This window comes from Anopheles funestus, chromosome 2RL, assembly GCF_943734845.2.
Source record: "Anopheles funestus chromosome 2RL, idAnoFuneDA-416_04, whole genome shotgun sequence".
In the NCBI taxonomy this organism is placed as follows: Eukaryota; Metazoa; Arthropoda; class Insecta; order Diptera; family Culicidae; genus Anopheles; species Anopheles funestus.
Window position 1 is genome coordinate 14,513,629 of NC_064598.1, and position 20,428 is coordinate 14,534,056.

Below are 20,428 nucleotides of genomic sequence, written 5' to 3' on the forward strand. Positions count from 1 at the left end.
AAACCTTTCTTTTGTGACGGGGTCACTAAACGCTTAGCAATGTTTGCGAACGCGATTCAGAAAAATTTTGCGAAACTCCATATAAAAAAAATTGCGAAAAGTCGCTATACATACATATATGTACATATATTTTCAGCGAAAAGTTACTATTCGAAGAGCGACTTGACGCCATGGCCGTTTTCTGTAATGCGAATTGGTTGAAATAATTTTCTTTTGACTCAAATAATGCTTTAAATAAAAAAAAATAAAAAATAATAAAAAAATAAAAATAAATTTATAAATTTGAAAATTTCCTAAGGCCTTAGCCTTAGCCTTAGTTTTTTATGGGAAATTTAGCAAAATTTTCTAAATTGAATTATTTTAATGCGAATTGGTTGAAATAAGTTTCTTTTCACTCAAATAATGGTTTAAAAGAAGAAAAGAATAAAAAATAACAAAAAAAATAAAAAAATAATTCAACTCGAAAAATTCATAAGGCTTACCCCTTACGTTTTTTTTGGGAAATTTTGCAAAAAAAATGAAATTGATTTGTTTTAATGCGAATTGGTAGAAATAAGTTTATTTTCACGCAAATAATGCTTTAAATAGAAAAAAGAATAAAAAATGAGAAAAAAATTAAAAAAATTCTAAAAATTTGAAAATTTCCTAAGGCCTTAGTTTTTTTTGGGGAAATTTAGCAAAATTTTATAAATTGATTTATTTTAATGCGAATTGGTTTAAATAAGTTTCTTTTCACTCAAATCGCAAACGCAAATCGCAAAATTGCTAAGCATGTAGTGATGAGATGACGAATGATGTTTATTTCGGTGTGGCACCGTTTAACAGTGCTTTTAGTTCATTATGCTTCAATGTGTGCACGTAATTGAAGCAAATTGTACATGAACCATGGTTGATTGGTTGTTATTTTACTTTTTCTTGTGGGATTTTAGAAGTTGCTAAAAGATTCTATTTTCCACCTGAACGCAATCAACCTAACAAATCCGTCTGTTAAGATATTTAATTTGTTAAAAGCTAGAATTTGTTTTGCCAAGCTCATGTTTCTCCTGTCATATCGAATTTCTCGAAATGCATAATTAAATATTAAACGTTTAATCTCCACTTCACGAAAACAAGATCCGACGGCTATTTCTTATCAATCATCAAACGGTCTTAAATAATCCAGCCCAGTCAAGAAGTCGTCGAGAATTATTCACCAGCTTCGCAAACCGTCAGAGGTTGGCAAAGCTTAACAACCTCCTCTAACCATTGAGTCGTCCCTTAAGGTAGCGCGCTCTGCCCCGCACGCACGCAACCCGGTAACGTGTGGGAATGTGTTTGTTCCCATCCATGCCGATCGATCGTTCCCTGGCCCCCGGGTGTCATAGAACCAAACTGCTTCGAGCGAGAATAACAACAGTTGGCATTTGCCTGCGTCCAAACTCTCCCTGTTTTCCGTTGTTGACCCGCATCCGATATAAAATGCTTCATAATGATGTCATAAATCTCCATAAAAGTTCGGCTTCATAAAATTCATCTCAGCCCTTTTTGCTCAAGGGCAGTGGCGTTTGCGGTAAGGGAAGGGACGGGGAGCTTATGCGAAGAATGAGGTTTTTGCAAAAAGAAAGTGGCTCTACAACCTTGATGCCTTCCTTTGGGTGGAAAAGAAGAGATGGGTAAAGGGTCAGTGGTTTTCCAGGCCGGTTGTACAGTCAATATCATTCCACATTCAGCGTGACGTTGTTATGAGTTGAAGAGCAGTTTTAAGTGGGTATTAAAACAAAATCCACTACGAAAGAACCCGTAATGCGGAGACGGATGGAAAATAGTTTTTCATCCGCATCATATTGAGTCAATTGAAAGGAGAGAGGGAGAGAGAGAGAGAGTTTGAACAATGTTTATGGAAAGGATAATGGTTTTTCTTGTTGCTAATATAAGCCACTCGTGGCATGAGGATAGCATTGAAGGACATGTAGGGGGCTTTCGGGTGGTTTCGAAGAAACAATGCAGTTGCCTGAGGAACCGCATCAAAGACACACGTTTTGAAGCAGCTCTCGAACGCATAACGCATCGATGTCCAATTACGGTACGTTGTTCATCGTTCCGGAATATGTTGTTCGGAACAAATGAGCCCGACACAATCGACAAATTGAAACGTAAATGGAATTTGAAATGCGGAAAATGGCATCCTGCCTTATTGCAACTGACAGCAAGCAAGATGTCTTCGAATGGTTATGGGGGATGCGGTGCCCGATGTTTGGTCGAGGAAGAAATATTTTACCAATATCTTCTCGCAAGGAACGATACATTAAAAGCGTATAATTTATTCCATCGCTACCGTACATGAGTTGGGCCATTTGATGGATGCGGATCGTTTTGTGTCCTCCACGCACGTACTGCCGTGGACGTGCGTGTGCGCGTGAGTGAAAAACTCCCAACATCGTTGGAGCTGCAGGTAGGTACAAAACAGTAATAAACGTTTGTCAATGATCGTACTGGCGTGGTTCGAGTCGGGCTCGTCTAATGATGCCTGTTGTGCGCCCGCGGAAGGTATTACATATAATCTTGTGGATCATAAATGTGGTTTTTCGGGGGGCCGGATTCCGGATTCATACCGTGTGCGGTATTAGCGCAACCGCACGTCATATAGCGTAAGGTGATCTGCACTGGTGCGACAATCCCATGTGTCACCAATTTAAAACGCACCCGCAACATCGTCACCTTACCGGCAGTTCAGTATAGGATATATTTTTTTATGATTCGTTTCGGTTTTATGATGCACGGCTGGTATGGGTGGTTTTGGAAAATTAAACCATTTTAGTTCGCCTGGTGTACCGTGTGCTGTATTGTTTGGTGCAAACCAGAGGGAAAAGAGCGCTTCATAATATGGAGAAAGAGAGAGAGAGAAATAGCGAGAGAGAGAGAGAGAGAGGTGGAGTACATTTTAACCATCGACCTAATAGACATGAATTACCATCCCATCCAGCTGGGTGGATTTGCTCCTCGTTTTCGGTGAGCTTTTTGGGGGCGAATAATGGCAATGGGGGGGGGGGGGGATTATCCCTCTCTAAAACATTGATGTCATAATTGAATTTTTTATTAGTCCTGCATGGTAGGAAAAGCCGATGCTTTGCGCTAGACTTCGTTATGAGAAATGAAAACAAATTGGATTGCTCGGGGAGAAAAACGATAACGATATGAAATTAGATTCTTTGTCGAAGCTTTTGCCGGGCGCTTGCTGCTAGACCAATAATTGATACCATGACAGACCCCGGCCGGGAAGCTTTTGTCCATAGAACCGAAAAGGGGCAGAAAAGCGTTTTGCTGCTTTGTGGAAAATTTCAATGGAAATGATCTTTAACCTTACATGAATTACTTAAAGCAGCACCAATGGCCCGGGCCGAGATTCATTCCTTCAACTCATGTCGTTAAATTGTTTTATGGCGCTGCAACCAAAAGATTAAACGTGTAGCCGCACTTTGATGTGCCCTTCGTCCAGCTCGACCATCCTCTTGAAGAGAGCGGGCAGCAACAACAAAAAAAAAACATTAAACGAAAAACAGCGTTGCCAATCCCATTGCAGCATTCTTTCGGGAGCGATTTCGGGCGGAAGAATCTTATTTTCCCATAAAAAAGTACACCGGTACGCCGCGGTAAAAGTGACCCTACACGGTGATGACAAATTTACGACTTACTCTTATACCACATGCCGGGCATACTGTAAGCTGCTTTCGTCCGTTCGCGGCCCATTCACCCATCAAAAAGGGATCTTGAGTATAACCAGATTTCAGCTAAAGAGGGAGGGATTTCGGGGGGAGAGGGAGGGTTTGACCATGCTGCGCATGGGAGAAAAGAAGGCGATTCTTCTGTCCGTAATCGGATTTGTTTCGTCGGGTCATTGGATGGACTTAGGTAAATAAACAGAAGAAGAAAAAAAAATTTGTAATTCCTTTTGGGGTTAGAAGGGGGAGAGTGGCTTGGAGCTGGAGGAAAAGGCTTTTGTAATTTTTCATCGAATTCCTTAGCTATGGAAAACCATCCTTATCATATCGATCGCAAAACAAAGAACCAATCTAAAGGTAAAGGAACAGGTTTTTAAAGGTAACAAAAATAGATTGAAAAAACAAATTTGCATCAGAAAACTTGGGGCATCACAGAAACATCAGATAACAACAAATGTTTGGCTATTTAAAATGTCATAATTTGCTAAAGTTTACGAACTTTACCACCGCTTATCGAACGGCTTGTGACCTTGATCTGTTTAGATCGCCATTCTTCTGCTCCTTAACCAACAACGAATGGAGCAAATTTCCGTTCCTTGCTTTGCTTTACTACAACTCACCATCGGACCACGGACCACAGTGGTTTCCTCGAAAGCTTTAACCTTTTTGGAGGTTTGCTTTCGGTTTCCCCAACACACGGACACAGTGTCCATGCTTCCGGAGCAGCGTATGGACAAGAAATTAAAATTTCACCCCACGGCAGTAGCTTCGGTCGGACGTTTTGGCATCGAATCATTGATAGACGATGATTTGTTCGGTTTCAGCTTGTGCCAATCTTGTCCCTTGGGTTGCAACCATTGCAGCCATGTCGTCTAACACCCACCCCGGGCCGGTTGGGTGAACCTCACTGTGGACCATATTTTGGAACGCTTACTGTGTGCGCTCAGGAAATTAGATTAGCTTTCCTTCCTTAGGGCCGGCATCCACATCCTGCTCGGTTCTGGGTGTGCAAGAAAATGGTAGATAGATCTGAAAGTTGGATGAAGGTTGATTTCAATATAGATTAAATTTTGAGCTTGGCTATTTTATTGGTCCTCGGGCACGGGAGCTTTTTGGGGACGGTGTCGGTGTCCCGCAACAGCCAAAGAAGATGTCGTAGAACGTGAAACAAAAGGTGTGCAAATGATGAAGGAAAAAAAAAGGTAGAAATTAACTTTTGTAACTTCACACCCGAGAATGAGGGAGAGGAAGAAGATGGACGATATTTGGGGGAGGGTTGTAAGGTTTATGTCACTGACCGGTTCTTTGCTTTTAGTGATAAAAAAAGGAACGACGTTTTTCATTCGTTATGGTAGTCGACCTTGCCATGTATGCGGATTAATAGGATAAGAAAGATCTTTCTAAAAAAACACGTATTTGGCAATAAAACCAAACCATATGACCCATGTAGTCTTTGGCAAACGGCAGTCAAGTGGAAGAAGTGGAGACGAGTAACCAAAAAAAAAGGTGATTTAAGAGGCTATCAAATCTGGAAGGGAAACTACATACGAGATGGTGCGAGCAGATTAAATCCTTGGAACAAAAATATTACTCCATTCAAGAGTGTGTAGTTGTGTGTGTTGTAAAATGATTGTACAACGAAAAACATGACTTTTAGATGTGAAATGTGAGAAGAGATGGGAAATTAGGAGCAAACGGTTGTTTTTTTTCTTGTTCAAGGAAGCTTTAGGTAAGAATGACCGTAAAAGATTTATTTCAACAGAAGCCACTTTTACGACCGAAAGCGATTAAACAGTGCTGTTTGCACTGTGTGCGCGTGATACGGTGGTTGCTATTAGGAAATGAAAAAAATGTGTGTGATGATGGAGACAAAAAAACTCCTCCTAAATATAATTAACTTTGTTAAGAGTTTGCTTCAAACACATTTTAGTTAAATCTCATTAGTTTGGGTTTTCGGTTATTTTATGATAAATGAGTTTATTAGTTGCTTTGGTGATTATTGAAAGGAATGTAAGAGTGAGAAATATATGAAATCCTGGTCACCGCACCACACTCTTTACTTAAGTAGAGAGTTGTTGCTTTCAATTGCAATTTGTAGCACCATAAATGTGGGTCTATTATCGAAACGAAACATCAAGAAAATTGTTCACCCAACACCTAAGGAGCTTATTTTCATACAAACACAAAGCGAGAATCCTTTTCATTTGGTGAAATTCTCACCCACTCCAAAAACCATAAAACGATGCTAAACAAACCTACAAACAAAACCTGTAACAAAAAAAAACCTACATCGACGAGCCGATTTACCGTCACAGTCTCGATATTTCAATTGCTTTTGACAAACCTTCTGACAACATTTTATTGGACACGGGGAATAAAAGCGCGAAGCACACAAAACGCCCAAATGGAAATCAATCAATTTTCGTACAACCATTTAAGAGGGGGTTTTTTTTCTTCCCTTTTTTCCAAGGGAGGTTGAAAGGTTGTTGATCCGAAGTGTATGGTATTCATGCTGTTTATCATCTTTGTGTGACTTTTTTATTTTGGTTTCTCCACATCTCTTGGTGTGTGAGTTGTTCAGGCGTTCCGGGGTTTTTTTTTGGAAGTACCGATTGTTATCTGCTTTTAATGCCGCACGTTTTAATGGCCATTTTTCCATTTCAGTGAATCGGTTGGTTTTCACTTTGAAGTTGTCCTGTTTTTTTTTTTGTTCTGGGAGGTGAGAAGGAGATTGAGTTTTGGGGGGATGAGAGGGAAGGGAAAACAAACTCGTTTTTATTGGCGTTTTTCTTTCATTTCATACATTTTTTTCTCTCCAATTTTCTTTCTTCGCCAGACATTTCCACTGCCGGGCAAGGCGTGTCAACCGAGAAGAAGGAATGGCTGAAGGACCGTACCCGAGTGTGGCAGTAATAATTGAAACGAACGAATAATCATTCATCATCCGGCGCGGTAGTGTGTCGGTTGAGAAACGGTGCTGGCCATAAAAAACACATACTCACACACAAAACATACTGCCGAAAAGCCATGACGACTCTGAGCTGCTGTGTGTGTGGTACAGGCTCATAAAAATTGTGATGTGAGTTCGAGCATTTATATTCATGCGTTCATCGGTGCTGGGTGCTTTTGGTGAGTGAACGGAATCCACCCATCAAATCCAATTTTCACGATCAGTGCGCACGGAAGTAGAAGAGGCAGCAGCACCAGCAGCCCAAAAGGAACCGAACGACATCCGCTGAATGAGGACGCGATGATGATGATGATGATGATGACGATGGGTGGACACTTGCTGTGAGTTGTCCCACACTAAAGGGAATTCGGGGGCGATGATCGGCTGAAGGAAACGTCAACATGACATCGTCACAAAGTCCACTGTGAAATAGTCCAATCGGTCTCGAGAAAGTGCTGACGGTAAGTTGCGGTAGTTACGATTGAAGCGGACGCAAACGAGGCACCGAAGCATCCCATCAAAGGAAGGAAGAAGGAAAAAAAGAACGATGTGCCTCAACTATGGTGATGGGGCCAGTGCCGTGTAGCGAAATCGCAATCATCACGTGAACACAAGGACACGGGACTAAAGTGATTCTTCTCCAGCAGCATCCGACCGAACGATTTCCGGTGGGAGCTTTCCGTTCGATGATAGGGCCAGTGGATTCTGGACCGTCCAACTACCGGGGGCCGGTGGACGGAGAAGATCCCGACAAAGGGAGGAAAAACCCCGAAACATAGACATCAAAAACGGCAGGAAATAGCTGAAGGATTAGTGCAGAAATAGAACAGCTACCAGGGTAGAATGGACTGAGTTGGGTAACATCAACATAAAGCAGTGTCCAGGAGAATCACGATAGAGAGAGAGATAGAGTAGAGAGTTACCACATACGCGAGCGACCGATCGTTCTGTAAATCCGTGACCATGACCGAAGCCTACTGTGCACGCTGGGTACTCCTTCCATCCCTTGGGACGTGAAAAAACATCAACCGAACGAAGACAACGACGACAAAGTAATAGCTTGTCCGAAACGAATCCATTGGAGGATTCCCGTTTTCCTCAACCAATTCCACCTTCCTGAACGGGTTCTTTGTTCACACAATCAAAACATACGACGTGTACTGGAGGCTGCTTTAATTCCTGGTGACCATTTTACGGTTTCCTTGTTAAACAACGGGATAGTGAGTGTTGAGCGGAGTATCGTTGAAAGAAAGAAAGGGGAGGAAAAAAAGGAAACTCCCTCGTTAAGGGAGTGGCCAAAAGTGGAAAGTTTTTGCACCGCAAGAAACGCAACTGATATTAGAGAACGTAAGAAAAAAGCACGGAGATAAAAACGGATGCCGGTGGTCGAATATGCAAACATACCTTAATTAGAAAATATCATAAACCGTACCGCAAACGACACAAAAAAAGAATCCGAGAGGCTTTTCTTCCGTGCACGGGCAGGAAGGAGAAAGTTTGCGGAACGGTCCCGGGAACGTTGGTGGTGGTTGAGTGGTAAAAAGTAAACACTACCATAAAACATTAATTTTTTATGAGCTATCCACTGCTACTGGTGCTGTTGGTGCTGCTAAGGGTAAGGAAAAGCGGCTCGTCCCTCGAGCAAGAAATTGCGGCTTGAGTGCATCCGGGTGGCAAGAACAGTCAACCGGGACTGTTGATGCACGTTTCGATGGTGACGGAACGAGTTGCTCAGGCACGTGGCAGACGAGTCAATATGGCGGCCATATTAAAACATATCAGCAGCAGCAGCAACACCTTATCACAGGTACTCGTCCCTATCACGCTACTGCTGCTGACGATGATGCCGTTTCAGATGGGTAAGTATGAAAAGAAGATACAGTGAAGAGAGAGACAGTGAAGAGAGAGAGATGGGAGGGAAGAGGTTTATTTTATGCTTTCCAAGAAACAAGTGGTTGGGATGTGTCTTAAGCAGAATGATGAGATTTCAGATAGTGATATAGAACCGGTGGAAGGATAGCAAGCATAGTACTGCTGAAGCATATTGTGTGCTTTAAGGAACCTTAATACGTCTTATTGAATGTAAAGCCTAGAGTGAGATGTTGTTTTGATAATATTAAAAAAAAATCACCCCCTTGGAGCTAAGATTCAAAGCAGACAGGTCACATCCCCCGAAGGTAATGTAATATCGGAACGAAATACTGCAACACCATAGATGCACACTTTTAATTAAAACACTCTACACCTACACCGGATAGGAAGGAAAGGGGAAAAACGGATGTTTCATGTTTGTCCTTTCTAGCTGGCAGCCACTTTCTTTTCCATTCAGACGTCTATCTGGTGAAGCTTTTGGAAGCTGCGGAAGCTTCGAAGTTGTTGTCACATATCCGATCCATCCAAGCAACACATGCTTTGCAGTGAAAAGTTCACATGCTTGTAAATTATTTCCCAGCACACTAGATCCTTCTGATGAGGAGTGTTTTTAGATTGGTCGGAAAATTCATTTCCCACCTGTGCTACAGGAAGGTGTCGTCCTTCCGTTTTCCAGGCGTTTGACATCAATGGTATTGGGTTCGTTATCTTTATTGATTGCAAGAGTGACGTTGAAAGGAACATTTTAATAAGATACTAGGTATAAGATGTTCTATTGAAATTGTAACTTTTTTTTTGCAAGACTAGAAACTATGTCCATTCACTAAAGAACAATACATTTCACCGTTTTCATAGCGTAATGGCTGGTTTAGTTTCGTTTGTTCCATTTTTCTCTCTCAGCTTCATCATCAATGGTTTCGTACAGCTAAGCACTTTGACCTGTTTCGGTTAGATGGAACACATTTTTACGTATTCTGTGCACAAATTTTACATTCCTTCAACTACATCCGGTTTGAATATTGCATGAGCGACCATGCATACATTGGTTGTCGTGGTATTGTGTGCCTGTACCTTTTGAACAGAATTCGAAATTTATTGATCATACATCGGGGGAAACCCGAAGGGCAACAAGCGGAGGGAGAAATCAATCGAATGCAGGTGAAAGTAGGAGTAGAAAAAATGGACCCATACGTACGTGATTTACATTTCGGACGTGGCTATTTGGGGATGCTGTTTCTTTACGAACCTCTCATGTGCTGGTGACGGTAACAATTTGTTGGAAAATTTCACTAATGTAGAGTCTAATAAAAAAACCTTTTTTTGCAATACTATATATTATTTTAAAAATATATTGAAAAGAAAAAAATAATTTCTTTAAACTCCAGTTATGTTAGACCAACATAAATCGGAAACAAAAACACTCCCGACACAGCTAAATGTTCATGTCGAACGGTATTACATCGATTTAAAAGCATTTGACAATTAAATTAACGAATTGCCATTCGCTTCAGTAACAAGAAAACAAAACGTGGCACACATTTGCAACCAAATAGTACAAACGACCATGCGTCTCCATTGCAGATGGAATTGTTTTCGGGGCGTTTTCCTTCCCTCACCATGAGGTTCATAATTTATGAGCTTTGGGTAACCAAGCCAACCAGAAAAGGTGCGTTGCAATAGTGTGTGTGTGTGTTGATTGTGCACCGGCCATCAACCGGTTAGCCACATGTTTGTGCAATGATGCAGTAAAATGTGTGTATGGAATGTTTGCAGCAACAACAAAAAAAAGAACTTCTCAGGCGAAGTAAGACGCGAGCGGTGTTACTGTTTGACGTAAACAACATGGCGTGATGGGCCATGCTGGACATGTTTTCGTTGACCATGGGCCGCTTGATTATTCGATGGGCCGCACAGGTCACAAAAATGCATAATTAATCAGTGGACAGTGCGGAGCAACCGGCAGGCCCGAATCATATGGCTTCGGAGGATCGGGAATTGAAACACCAACGATCCAATCAGCTACGGTTTTCCGGGAAAAGGGCAAAAATTGGGGGACGGATTTGTGCGGCGTATCAGGAGGTGGTGAGATATCTTTTATTCATAAGCCAATTAACGTAAATCTTGAATTTGCATAGCGTTCGTACGTTGTGCCGAATTTAATGTTTGTTTAAGAGCTTTTTTTTCCTTATTTTGGGTTCACGAAACTGCAACCATGTTAACGTGGGGGAAGGGAAACTTTGGAGAAGAGGCAGTAAAAAGGGGAGGTGGATAACGAGCTGGGAGAGAAACAAAAAGTTTAAACTCCTCCCTCCCCTTCGGCTAGGTAGTTGCCAAAAGGAATTCGATTTAGCAAAACCGGTATAATGACAGCATAGGAATATTTGTTTTGCAAGCAAATCATCGCAAACTCTCGATGGGAATGGTGTTCCTTGGTGTTCTATATTTCCAAATGCCAAAAAAATAAAAAATAAGTACTGCCTTCGGGGCGAAAGGGCGAAAGGTTGAGTATGATGGGAGGATAATTTGATTTATGATCGCTTCTTTGCCAACTTCTGGCATACATTTTTGTGCTTCCCCACCCACTATTTGTTCCTGTTTCCAACCCCTCCCCCCGCCACACTCCAGTACCGCTGGAATACAATTTCATTTACCTGGGCTTTTTGGCGGGCGCTTTTGTTAAATGGTTCTTGCTGTTCGCTCCACTTCGCAGTGTACGGTATCGATTGCTTTAAGTGCGTTTCAATGAACGGTGCCAATAAGGCGTGCGATGATCCTTTCCACAACAACTACTCGGCGGCCATCCTCGAGTCACCGTGCATGGGCGGCCGGAAGGGCCGGGATGGACTGTTTCCGGCCACATCGTGCATTAAAATTGCCGGCTATTATGGTGAGTATTATGGATTGTGTTATTATTGGCTTTTTTTTCCTTTTATTGTTATTTTCATTTACAGTGAGATTGAGCTTTTTTTTCTCTCTCTCCCGATACAATGTGTGTTGTGTAGCTGTTTCGTTGTAATTGGGGATTGTTGTATCTTTAATGTGGAAGTGTGGAAGTAAATTTAAAGCGTTATTTTATTTGCATAATTTTAGCGATACAGATCACCATTTACTTTGGCTTTATGAAAGTTTGTTCAAATCAATCTGAGTAATATAAGAGTTGTTTGACGTTTCTCAATTACTATTATTATGCTAAACTTGTTTAGCTAACTTTTTGCTTTTTACAATGAAACTCTCCATCTACTTATTTAAAACTACTGTAAAGTAATAAAAGTCTGTTTTGTAGTGTAAAATTCATTTACCAACACAATGAACAAAGCTTTAACCTTTCAAAAGCATCAAAGGATAACGTATCCTCTTGTCAACGCGTTATGCGCCTTACAGTATGCAATTCGCAGTACAGCAATAACATCCTACGCTGGCTTACTGCGTGCCGGGCTAGTGACGGATGCAATTTAGTGCGTCTGGTACGCATGTACGACCCGACATTGTTTAAAAAACAGGTTCCAACATAACACGGTGACCGATACACCGAAGAGGCTGGGTCAGAATTACCATGGAAATTGCATTAATTGCAGCCCCGTGTACGTGTAGTGAGCCATTTTTCGGACATCGATTGAAATTAGGTGCAAATAATTGCTTGTTTTGGGTGGAACAACGCACCTAATGTGTTTTAATTAAGCAGAAGTAGCACATTCGATTGATATTAGAATTGCCCTTGCACGATTTGATAATAAGCATTCGCTCAAAGCAAAATGTTACACAAAAATCCATCTCCATTTTGAAGTGATATCAATTCAATTACATTTGATGTTGCTTATCTCTCTCTCCCCCTTTTCAGATGACACCGGTGAAACGATTACCGTTCGTGGATGCGCCCTGGACAGTGGTACCCTGACGACGGATACCGAAATCATTCGCATGTCACACTGCGGACGGTTCTACTACGATGATAGGTACCATCGACAGAAGCAATCAATTTTACACCATCAAAGCAAAAGCTATCTTTTCCATTGTTCTCTCTTTTTTTTTGTTTTCCTAATACCAAAAGATACGTACACGGGTGCCTGCAGAGTTGCAACGATGCGGACGCCTGTAATGCAGCACCGAGAGGTTCTTCAACCCTGTGGCTTATTCTGCTGGCCATTATTGGATCACTACTGCTTGGGTCAGCAACACTTCAACCGTCCGGGTGGCTTCGAATCGTTAACGGAAGCTAACAAAGTGACCGAAAAAGGTAGAGCTGGCCATGGACAGTGCGGGCTACCGTGCCATCGTACTGTGTCTTATGAAGTCACAGTTACATCGTAGAGTACTACACTTTGTAGCGTTATATTAGCTTGGTGGTGGTGGTGGTTGTGGTGCAATTTTGCACCAAAAAAAGGTGAAACAATTTATGACCAATAGCGAAACAAAAACAAAACGAGAAAAAAACAAACAGTTTCAATCAAACAAAGCTTTGCTTCCATCACGAATGAAGCACACGATAGCGCATCAAAATGTATTTGTGTTTGATACAGTTTTTTATCTGATTAGATTTATTTAATTAGCATCGTACAACTGCAAAGGAGGGATTGTAATGAGGAAAAAAGCATACAAAAAGCACTCTTGAATTTGCTGTTAAAATTAGTAAACTATTGCTAAAACTGTAATGCTATAAGTGGCTAACGTTCCTTTTTTGTTGCGTTACCAACGCGCTCGAGAGATGATGTGTATGAAGGTACATTTATACAGCAACACAGCTAGAACAGATTGACGCACAACGCGCCGTACCATTACTATTAAAGCTACTGAATTGAGAAAGAATCAAAACATAAACAAATAAACTTATAAGCATTAAAAGCAAACCAATTACTAGGATTAAGGGACAGGAAACCCGCTTGCAAAAGCGAAACAGATCAAACATGAAGGTAAAGCTAATGATAACAAACAAAACACAAGCACCGTTCGATGTAAATTGTAAAGCAAAACACAAAAAGAAAAAGGTTAGAATAACGGGTGAATCAAATGTAAAAAAATCAAAGTGTTTCAGTAACGTCGCTTTCCTTTATCGGTGACCATGTTGCAATGCAGATAGAATTGAAACGAAAAAATCGGTACCACGATAACGGAAGAAGCGTAGAAGGTGTAACGTATGTACAGTAGAACATATGTTATATTACACCAAATTTCCGTCTTGTTGGCAAAAGAAAACAGCATAAATGGATTGTTAGTGTAAAAAGACAGTGGGGCTTCAATTATGTTTTGTGTCGACAGGCAGTTTTTCCTTACTATCCGTTCTATGGCTCTATGGCAGAAACTGGACCAAAAACTGAAAGGAGTAACAGCATGAATATCGGAACAAATGTGGTAGCTGTGTTTTTTTTTTTTTGCTGTGCTGGTGTATCTGCTTCCAAGCACGGTCACACACCATGTCCTAATATACGTACAAATCCATGTTTATGACCGCTTGTAATTTAAGATCAGATCTTATTGTGTGTGTGTCTGTGTCTCCTATTGTGCCCTCGCAGAAGATGTGAAAGCACACCACACATCAAGAAAAGTGGGATGAGAAAAAAAACTTATCAGTTGTATAAGCAAGGAGCAACATATTGTATCATACCGCCCAAAAACCGCCTTGACGAGATTGCTACAAGAAGTGTTTGTCTCAGTTCCTTTTTTTGTTTGTGTACGTCATCACCCCAACATTTTTTTTTGGTTCCTCCTAAACGAGCTGAACTTCCTGGTTGGTGTGAGCAGAGAAAGCAAGACAAACTAGCGGGAAGATTAAATGTGAACAGTATTTTGTCTGCTCATCAGTAATGCTTCTATTTATTGCATTGGGAAGCGTTCACAAGCAAACTACTACTACGCAGCACTACTACTGTCCTGTCTGTCTAGCTTATTATGGTGTAGTGAGGGGTTTACAAGAAGAAATAATTTTTCTTTTGCTTCATCTCACGTACCACAACCCTTAAACGAGTACTCTGTACTCTTACAACACAATGTAGCACCAGAAACTGTCGCACAGTTACCTATCCAAGACAAGGAACAAACCAAATGACCAGTGTAAAATGTAGATGTGAGAAAAAAAAAAACAATTGTAGAAATGCGCATTAGCTCATCCCCCTGCTGGACGGGTTTAGAGGCTAGCAAAGTGCAGCACACAGTAGCGATGGTTTCAAGGCGTTTAAATGTTTCCTTCCTGAATGTGGGCCACACCACACGCACATGCTAGTCCCCTGTGGAACAGGAACAGCATTAAAGGAAGCAAAAAAGTAATTTGTACTTATAGCTTTTACTTTCGCGCTGCCGTTGAAAGGCCATTAATTATTAGCCACTGGGAATGATTCAAATCGACCAACCAATAAATGAAGATAAAAGGGGGAAAAAGAACACAAAAGAAACAGGCCACAAAATAATTGTATTATAAGTGCCTAATATTGTTATTTAAACAAACACACAACAACAAAACAAATCTACTTTCGCTGTACAAGCGATCAGATTAAAACAATGTACAAAACTCAAAGAAAAAGCTTATTCATGATTCGGTATCATACATGCACCATTTCCTTTCCTGGCATCTTTCCTCTTCCTAGCATAGCAAGACGCATGATTTCGTACCTTTCCATTTCCCACCCAAAGACACATATATGTTCGTAGCATTCCATCCTGTTTCACACAGTGCAACGGCATTTGAAAATTTCAGGTTTCTTGTAACCGGCATGTTAGTAAAGCGAGTAACATAATTACAAACAAATATCTAAACACACGGATAACTGATCAACTGTACATAAATGGTCAGCAAAGCATACAAATATACTTAAATGTGATATCAAAACGATTGGAGCAGCAATGCGACATTCAGGCATGCAATGCATCAATGCACCGTTGCAAAGCTACAAAATGCTTCAGGGATGCTGTGAAATACAAAAAAAAAACACAAACTAAACCAATTTGGGTTGGAAACGGGAAGCGGATGCGGGGACGCCGTGTTCAATGGCGGTACACTGTACATCCGTTTTTGCAATACAACGTAATATGTAATAATGTAGTAGATAAATATGCTAACATAAAATGCACCTATTCAATGCACATCAAGTAAGGTAATGACTTTTGTTTTTTGGCACTCCCTCTGGAGAATAGTGATGGCGATCGTTACATAGCTCCTCCTGGTGGTACAGATCAGGTTGCGTAGTGAATGTGGAAGTTTAAGATGTTAAGAAACGATAAAAGAAAACAAAACAAAACGATTACACACAAAAGAAGCTATGTTACAACTTCATTATTACTAGTAATACATAAGCATAACGAGAATGTACCACACCACGTCACAACCCATTACATTCAGCAGCTAAATATTATGCAGCACAACGATAGTGTACACCTGTAAGGATACACGATACGTTTTTTGTCGGTGTCACGGCACAGCCATGTATGTGTACCAACGAACACACCCTTTGCACCATGCCACAAACATTGACCAAATCCGGAAGCGTCCTGCGTGTGTTGTCAAAAGGGAAACGAACAAGTGCGCGGTCATACTGTAGCTCTTAACATATGCGATCTATTCTTATCGAGGACCGGGTGGTGCCGGTGAAGCCTCAATCCGTTCCGGTGAAGGATACAATTTGAAGGATGAATAAAACACAAATGTTTCCTAACAAAATTACGATACTAATAACTTACTGAAAGAAATGAAAAGGCATAAAATAGCACCTAACAGAGGCATGAGAAGGAGCAAATTATCTAAGGACCAAAAAAAACGTAATTTTGGAAAGTCACACAATAACCTACTTAACTTAATTTCCTAATCGAACAGAGCTCACGAAGCAGGAAAAAACACAAGATGAATGAATGTATGACTTGTACGCCGGCATATTTCAATATGATATTGTCTCATCTTATATTTTACCGAAAATCATCTCTATTGTAAACTCCGTCACATGTAGCTGTGTTTAATTTTAGTTAATCGTTTTCTTATCCATTACAATTCACCATTCTATATTCTGCACGGTCTATCACAAGACAAACTCATCACACTTACTGTTGCTATTTCCTAACACTTGTAATTTCTCAATTATCTGTTCTCATTAGCTCTCATTTAGAATTTTTAATTTGAATTTGTCCTTTTACTTTTACGGGACGAGCAATGGTAAACTCTGTTTGTTTTGTTCAAAACTCCTTTCGAGCAACATCACACCCTATTTTTTGGTTCATTTTGACAATAGAGGAAGTTCTTCTAGCTCATGATGAAAACACAATCGCATTCTCATGTGAGAGAAGTACACATAAGTGATATTCAGCTTCAGATATCTGCTGGCATCCTATCGTAATCGATGAATAGTCGATGAAGTGTCTCCAAGACCTTACAGTAGAAGTACTTTCTTCCCTATGGCTTACTTTAATGGCATATCAAACACCGAACAGGAACATGCTTAAACGCACATTACAGATTTCATTACAATTACAGCGACTATGTACAGTTGTCGTTTTGAATGCTTGTCCACACTTACACGATCATTCTTGATTGGCTATTGTGATAGTACTACAAGTGAAAATTAAACTAGTGGAACTTTACATAATTATATGCACGGCTAATGATGAAGATAGTAGGATTAGTTATGATTACTATGGTTCAATTAATGAGAGTTTTCCTCTGCTTGTAAGATTCTACAACCACGCATCAGTATTCTGTCTCTGTGACTCGATTATGTCCGATAGTCTGCTGCTCAATTCTGTGCGATATCTTCTTTTCGCAATATTAGCTTCTCTAACGGTAAGTTGAATTGCAAACAGTCGAGTTGTGTAAGGACGATTTTCACCCAAAATAAAAGTACAAATACCACCTTGCCTATAGATCAACGTTCTTCAGCGTAGCACCAGCACCGGTCGGTAGATCGACATCCGATGGTGGCACAAACTTTCCGATCACACGCACATTGCGCTGGCGTTCCTCCAGCTTCGACATTTCCTGCTTCAGCTTCTCCAGGATCGCATAGTTCGGTTGATTAATGGCGGCCTTACTCTGCAGCACGGTAATCTCTTGCTCCTCCTGCTTTTTCTCCTTGTACGACTTTACCGATCGGTTGCCATAGAGCCGCAACAGTGAACCCCATGTCTTAATGTGTGGATGCAGTATCTGCAGAATCGCTTGTGAGGCACGCTGTTTGCCGTCGCGTTTATTCTTACAAATAACCGTCGCCACGTGTTTGCCCACCGTCATGGTGAACTCGTTCTTACGGTGCTTCATCGTGTTTACCTCGTAGTTAATGTGCACTTCCCCGAGACCGAAGTTACGCTGCAAGCAGGTCAACAGAATGGCATGCGGTGAAGGTTCCGTGGTTTTGGCGCAAAATTCTGCCACACGTGGATCCTCGATTTTGATTTCATCGAAGACGGAAATTTCACGCAGATCGGAAGATTGCTGTTGAGAGCCACCGCCGTTGCTGGTGCTCTTCGATTCTTTGCTCGTTATTTTGTCCTTCATGTCCGGGATGAGAATTTCGAGCGTTTCTCGCGCAGCTTCACTTTTCGCTTGCTTTTTACTCGTCCCGTAGCCCGTGCCGTACTTTAGATCGTTTATCGTAACGGTTGCCGAATAGGGCGTGGCAGCATTTTCTAGCTCCTTAAATTCGTACGTCGGTTGTTTGCGCAGCGCGTGCTGGACGTATTCATGTAGAATGCAAACGTAGCTTTTACCATTCGGATTCATTATCCATTCCTTCTTTGGCCGTGCATGTGGATTGCCCTGTTCATCCTCGATGTTCAACATGGGGAAGGTGATCAGTTTCGTACCATCCGGAAGTGTGGGCCGCTGTAAGTTCTTTATGTGCTTTCTATGTTTGGTAAACTTTCTGCGTGCTGCCCACGACTTAAACCGCAACACCCTTATCGTTTTGAAGCGGAACAGCTTTTTGCAGTAATCCATCACAGCGTCAGGGGTGAGCGATTGTGCTTTAAGATTTTCCGTAACCGTTTCAATTTTGGCGCTCACCTTCAGTGGGAGCAATTTAGCATTGGCCTGTGCTTCAGCGGTGGTCGTCGCACCGGCAATCATTTTGCTCAGCTGAGCATTGTGTAGCTGACGTTCTGGTGTCGGTTCTGTTGTTTCTTTGGTAAATTCACCTTCGTTGGCAGTTTCGCTCGGCACGTCACCATTTTCGGACCCATTCGGAGCGGACGCTTGTGCCGCGGATGCTTCCGCAAGTTCCTTCTTCAGTTCATCTTCCTTTTCAAGTGCTTTGCGATAATTGAGACAGGGAATCGCACTTAGCGGTATTTCATGTTTCTGCAAAATGAATGTCGTTAAGCAAATTGGGAACCCACATTCGAAGGAATGTTCGATCGTTACGCTACTTACTCTCACACTGCCCGGTCCGAGGAAGTATGGCCTGGAGGCGGTACAAACGCGTGACGCTTTGTGCAGATACAGAGGCATTCCGCTCGTGTGCGTTGCTTGTACCCATCCTTCCGGAAGAACTTCGAAATGATTACGGCCCTTCTCTTCCAGCACCTGTTTGAAGCGTTCTTCGTAGGGTTGCTTCTTGGCGGCGTTCCTTAGCTCTTCCGGTAGTCCTTCGTCGAGCATTGATTCGATATCGTCGTAATTGACGTCCGATCCTTCTGAGCTGCCATCGTCTGCTTCACCTCCTGCAGATAGTCGATAATGTTATCATACTGTTTTTTTTGTTTTGTTAATCTCGAAAGTAATCTTACCACCCGTTTCGTAGTCGTCTTCCGAGTTATCACCCTGCACCTCATCCAATACGTCAAACTCTCGCAGATTATCTACAGCACCGGTCTCTTTAGGGTTGCCATCGGTTGAGTTTTCGTCATCGGAATCACTTCCTTTCCTGCTTGACGCTTCACAGTCCATTTTTCTACGCTTTGCCATTGGACACCCGGACGCTATGTTCAAACGCCGGATGTTTCCCGGCACATCCGTTTCACTCCCAGAAAGTGCACTTCCGCTGGCGTCCATTTTGCTTTTACCGTGCAATATGCAAATCACGTGTTTCCCCTGGTCCTGCCTCCCTCGGTTTAATAAGTAATACTACACAACAACTGGTACGATGATGCTATCGCTGAATTTAATCATACCAAAAGACGGATACTACTCAATGTACAACATCCATACATCGGCGCATTACATTTTCTACCAAGCCACCCAATGAGGAACAAAATCAATTTCTTTTTTCTATGCGGCGTGAGTGTAACAAAACTGTGCATCAAAATTGAGACTCGCTCCCATCGGTCGGTGGTAGAAAATCAAGAAATACAAAGAGCAGCACACTGACAAACACTCGGGAACTATCGAAGACGTTGGCGGATATTGGTTCCGGCCGTATCAAACTCCCAACCCGACAGGGAGTGTGGGATAACCTCGTTTGCAATGCTGTAATTTCATGATGCAGAAACCTGTCGGCTTGGCGTTCTTGAAGCACCAAATTCCAACGCAAGAACGTCAAGCGGTATAGCTTCCTGCAATTGAAAAACGCACAACACTGTTTTGGCACTAAATACTGATTAAAAGAAGGCAAAAATTACACACTGAACAGGGAATCAAATTTTCATGAGGCGTTTGTTTACACTTTTCCTTTATTCTGAGCTTTTCATCCACTGTCAAATATGGCGGCGGATGACGATTGTGTCTATAACTCATGGTTAAGATGTCACACTTCTCAAGTATGACATTTGTTGTTGTCCGACAACTGGAATTTGTAAAATATTATTTGTTGTTTACAAGAAAAAACAAAGAGAACTGAGTGAATCGATTAATTCAATTTATTAATCAAAATAAAGTATGCATTTTCATCAATTTCAAGGCATCGGTAAAATAATCAATGTGGTGCTTTTCTATAGGCAAAGAGCTTGTCGGAAGAAAGCTTTCAGGGATCATCTAACTATTACGTAACACTGGAAGGATGAG

At 41.5% G+C, this 20,428-nt stretch overlaps 2 protein-coding genes across 5 annotated transcripts in view; one reads left to right on the forward strand and one right to left on the reverse strand.

Moving 5' to 3' along the window:
* Nucleotides 1-16,165, forward strand: part of LOC125765156 (uncharacterized) — a 55,479-nt gene extending 39,314 nt beyond the window's left edge. Inside the window, exons 4-7 of the mRNA XM_049430061.1 lie at nucleotides 6,535-8,507; nucleotides 11,231-11,407; nucleotides 12,359-12,473; nucleotides 12,569-16,165. Coding sequence (XP_049286018.1) covers nucleotides 8,348-8,507; nucleotides 11,231-11,407; nucleotides 12,359-12,473; nucleotides 12,569-12,737 — 621 coding nt within the window. The 5' untranslated portion in view covers nucleotides 6,535-8,347 and the 3' untranslated portion in view covers nucleotides 12,738-16,165. The remainder of the gene's footprint in view (nucleotides 1-6,534; nucleotides 8,508-11,230; nucleotides 11,408-12,358; nucleotides 12,474-12,568) is intronic.
* A 212-nt stretch (nucleotides 16,166-16,377) lies between these two features.
* Nucleotides 16,378-20,125, reverse strand: LOC125764990 (microprocessor complex subunit DGCR8). Of its 4 annotated transcripts, none has more exons than XM_049429799.1 (4): nucleotides 20,051-20,125; nucleotides 19,216-19,583; nucleotides 18,860-19,149; nucleotides 16,378-18,787 (listed from the first exon to the last, which is right to left on the reverse strand). In XM_049429799.1, exons 2-4 carry the CDS (start codon nucleotides 19,478-19,480, stop codon nucleotides 17,351-17,353), a joined length of 1,992 nt encoding a protein of 663 aa, XP_049285756.1. In that variant the 5' UTR covers nucleotides 19,481-19,583; nucleotides 20,051-20,125; the 3' UTR covers nucleotides 16,378-17,350. The 4 variants fall into 4 exon arrangements, with proteins under 4 accessions (XP_049285756.1, XP_049285758.1, XP_049285757.1 ...); XM_049429801.1 differs by having other exon boundaries at nucleotides 20,047-20,104; XM_049429800.1 differs by lacking the exon at nucleotides 20,051-20,125 and adding an exon at nucleotides 19,882-20,040.
* Between the last annotated feature and the right edge of the window lie 303 nt (nucleotides 20,126-20,428).

Coding starts and splice junctions, on each gene's coding strand:
- LOC125764990 (XM_049429799.1), bottom strand. CDS start 19,480: ATGGACGCCAGCGGAAGTGCACTTTCTGGGAGTGAAACGGATGTGCCG. Junction 19,150..19,215: donor AGACGACTACGAAACGGGTG/GTAAGATTACTT, acceptor GACTATCTGCAG/GAGGTGAAGCAGACGATGGC. Junction 18,788..18,859: donor TCGGACCGGGCAGTGTGAGA/GTAAGTAGCGTA, acceptor TTCATTTTGCAG/AAACATGAAATACCGCTAAG.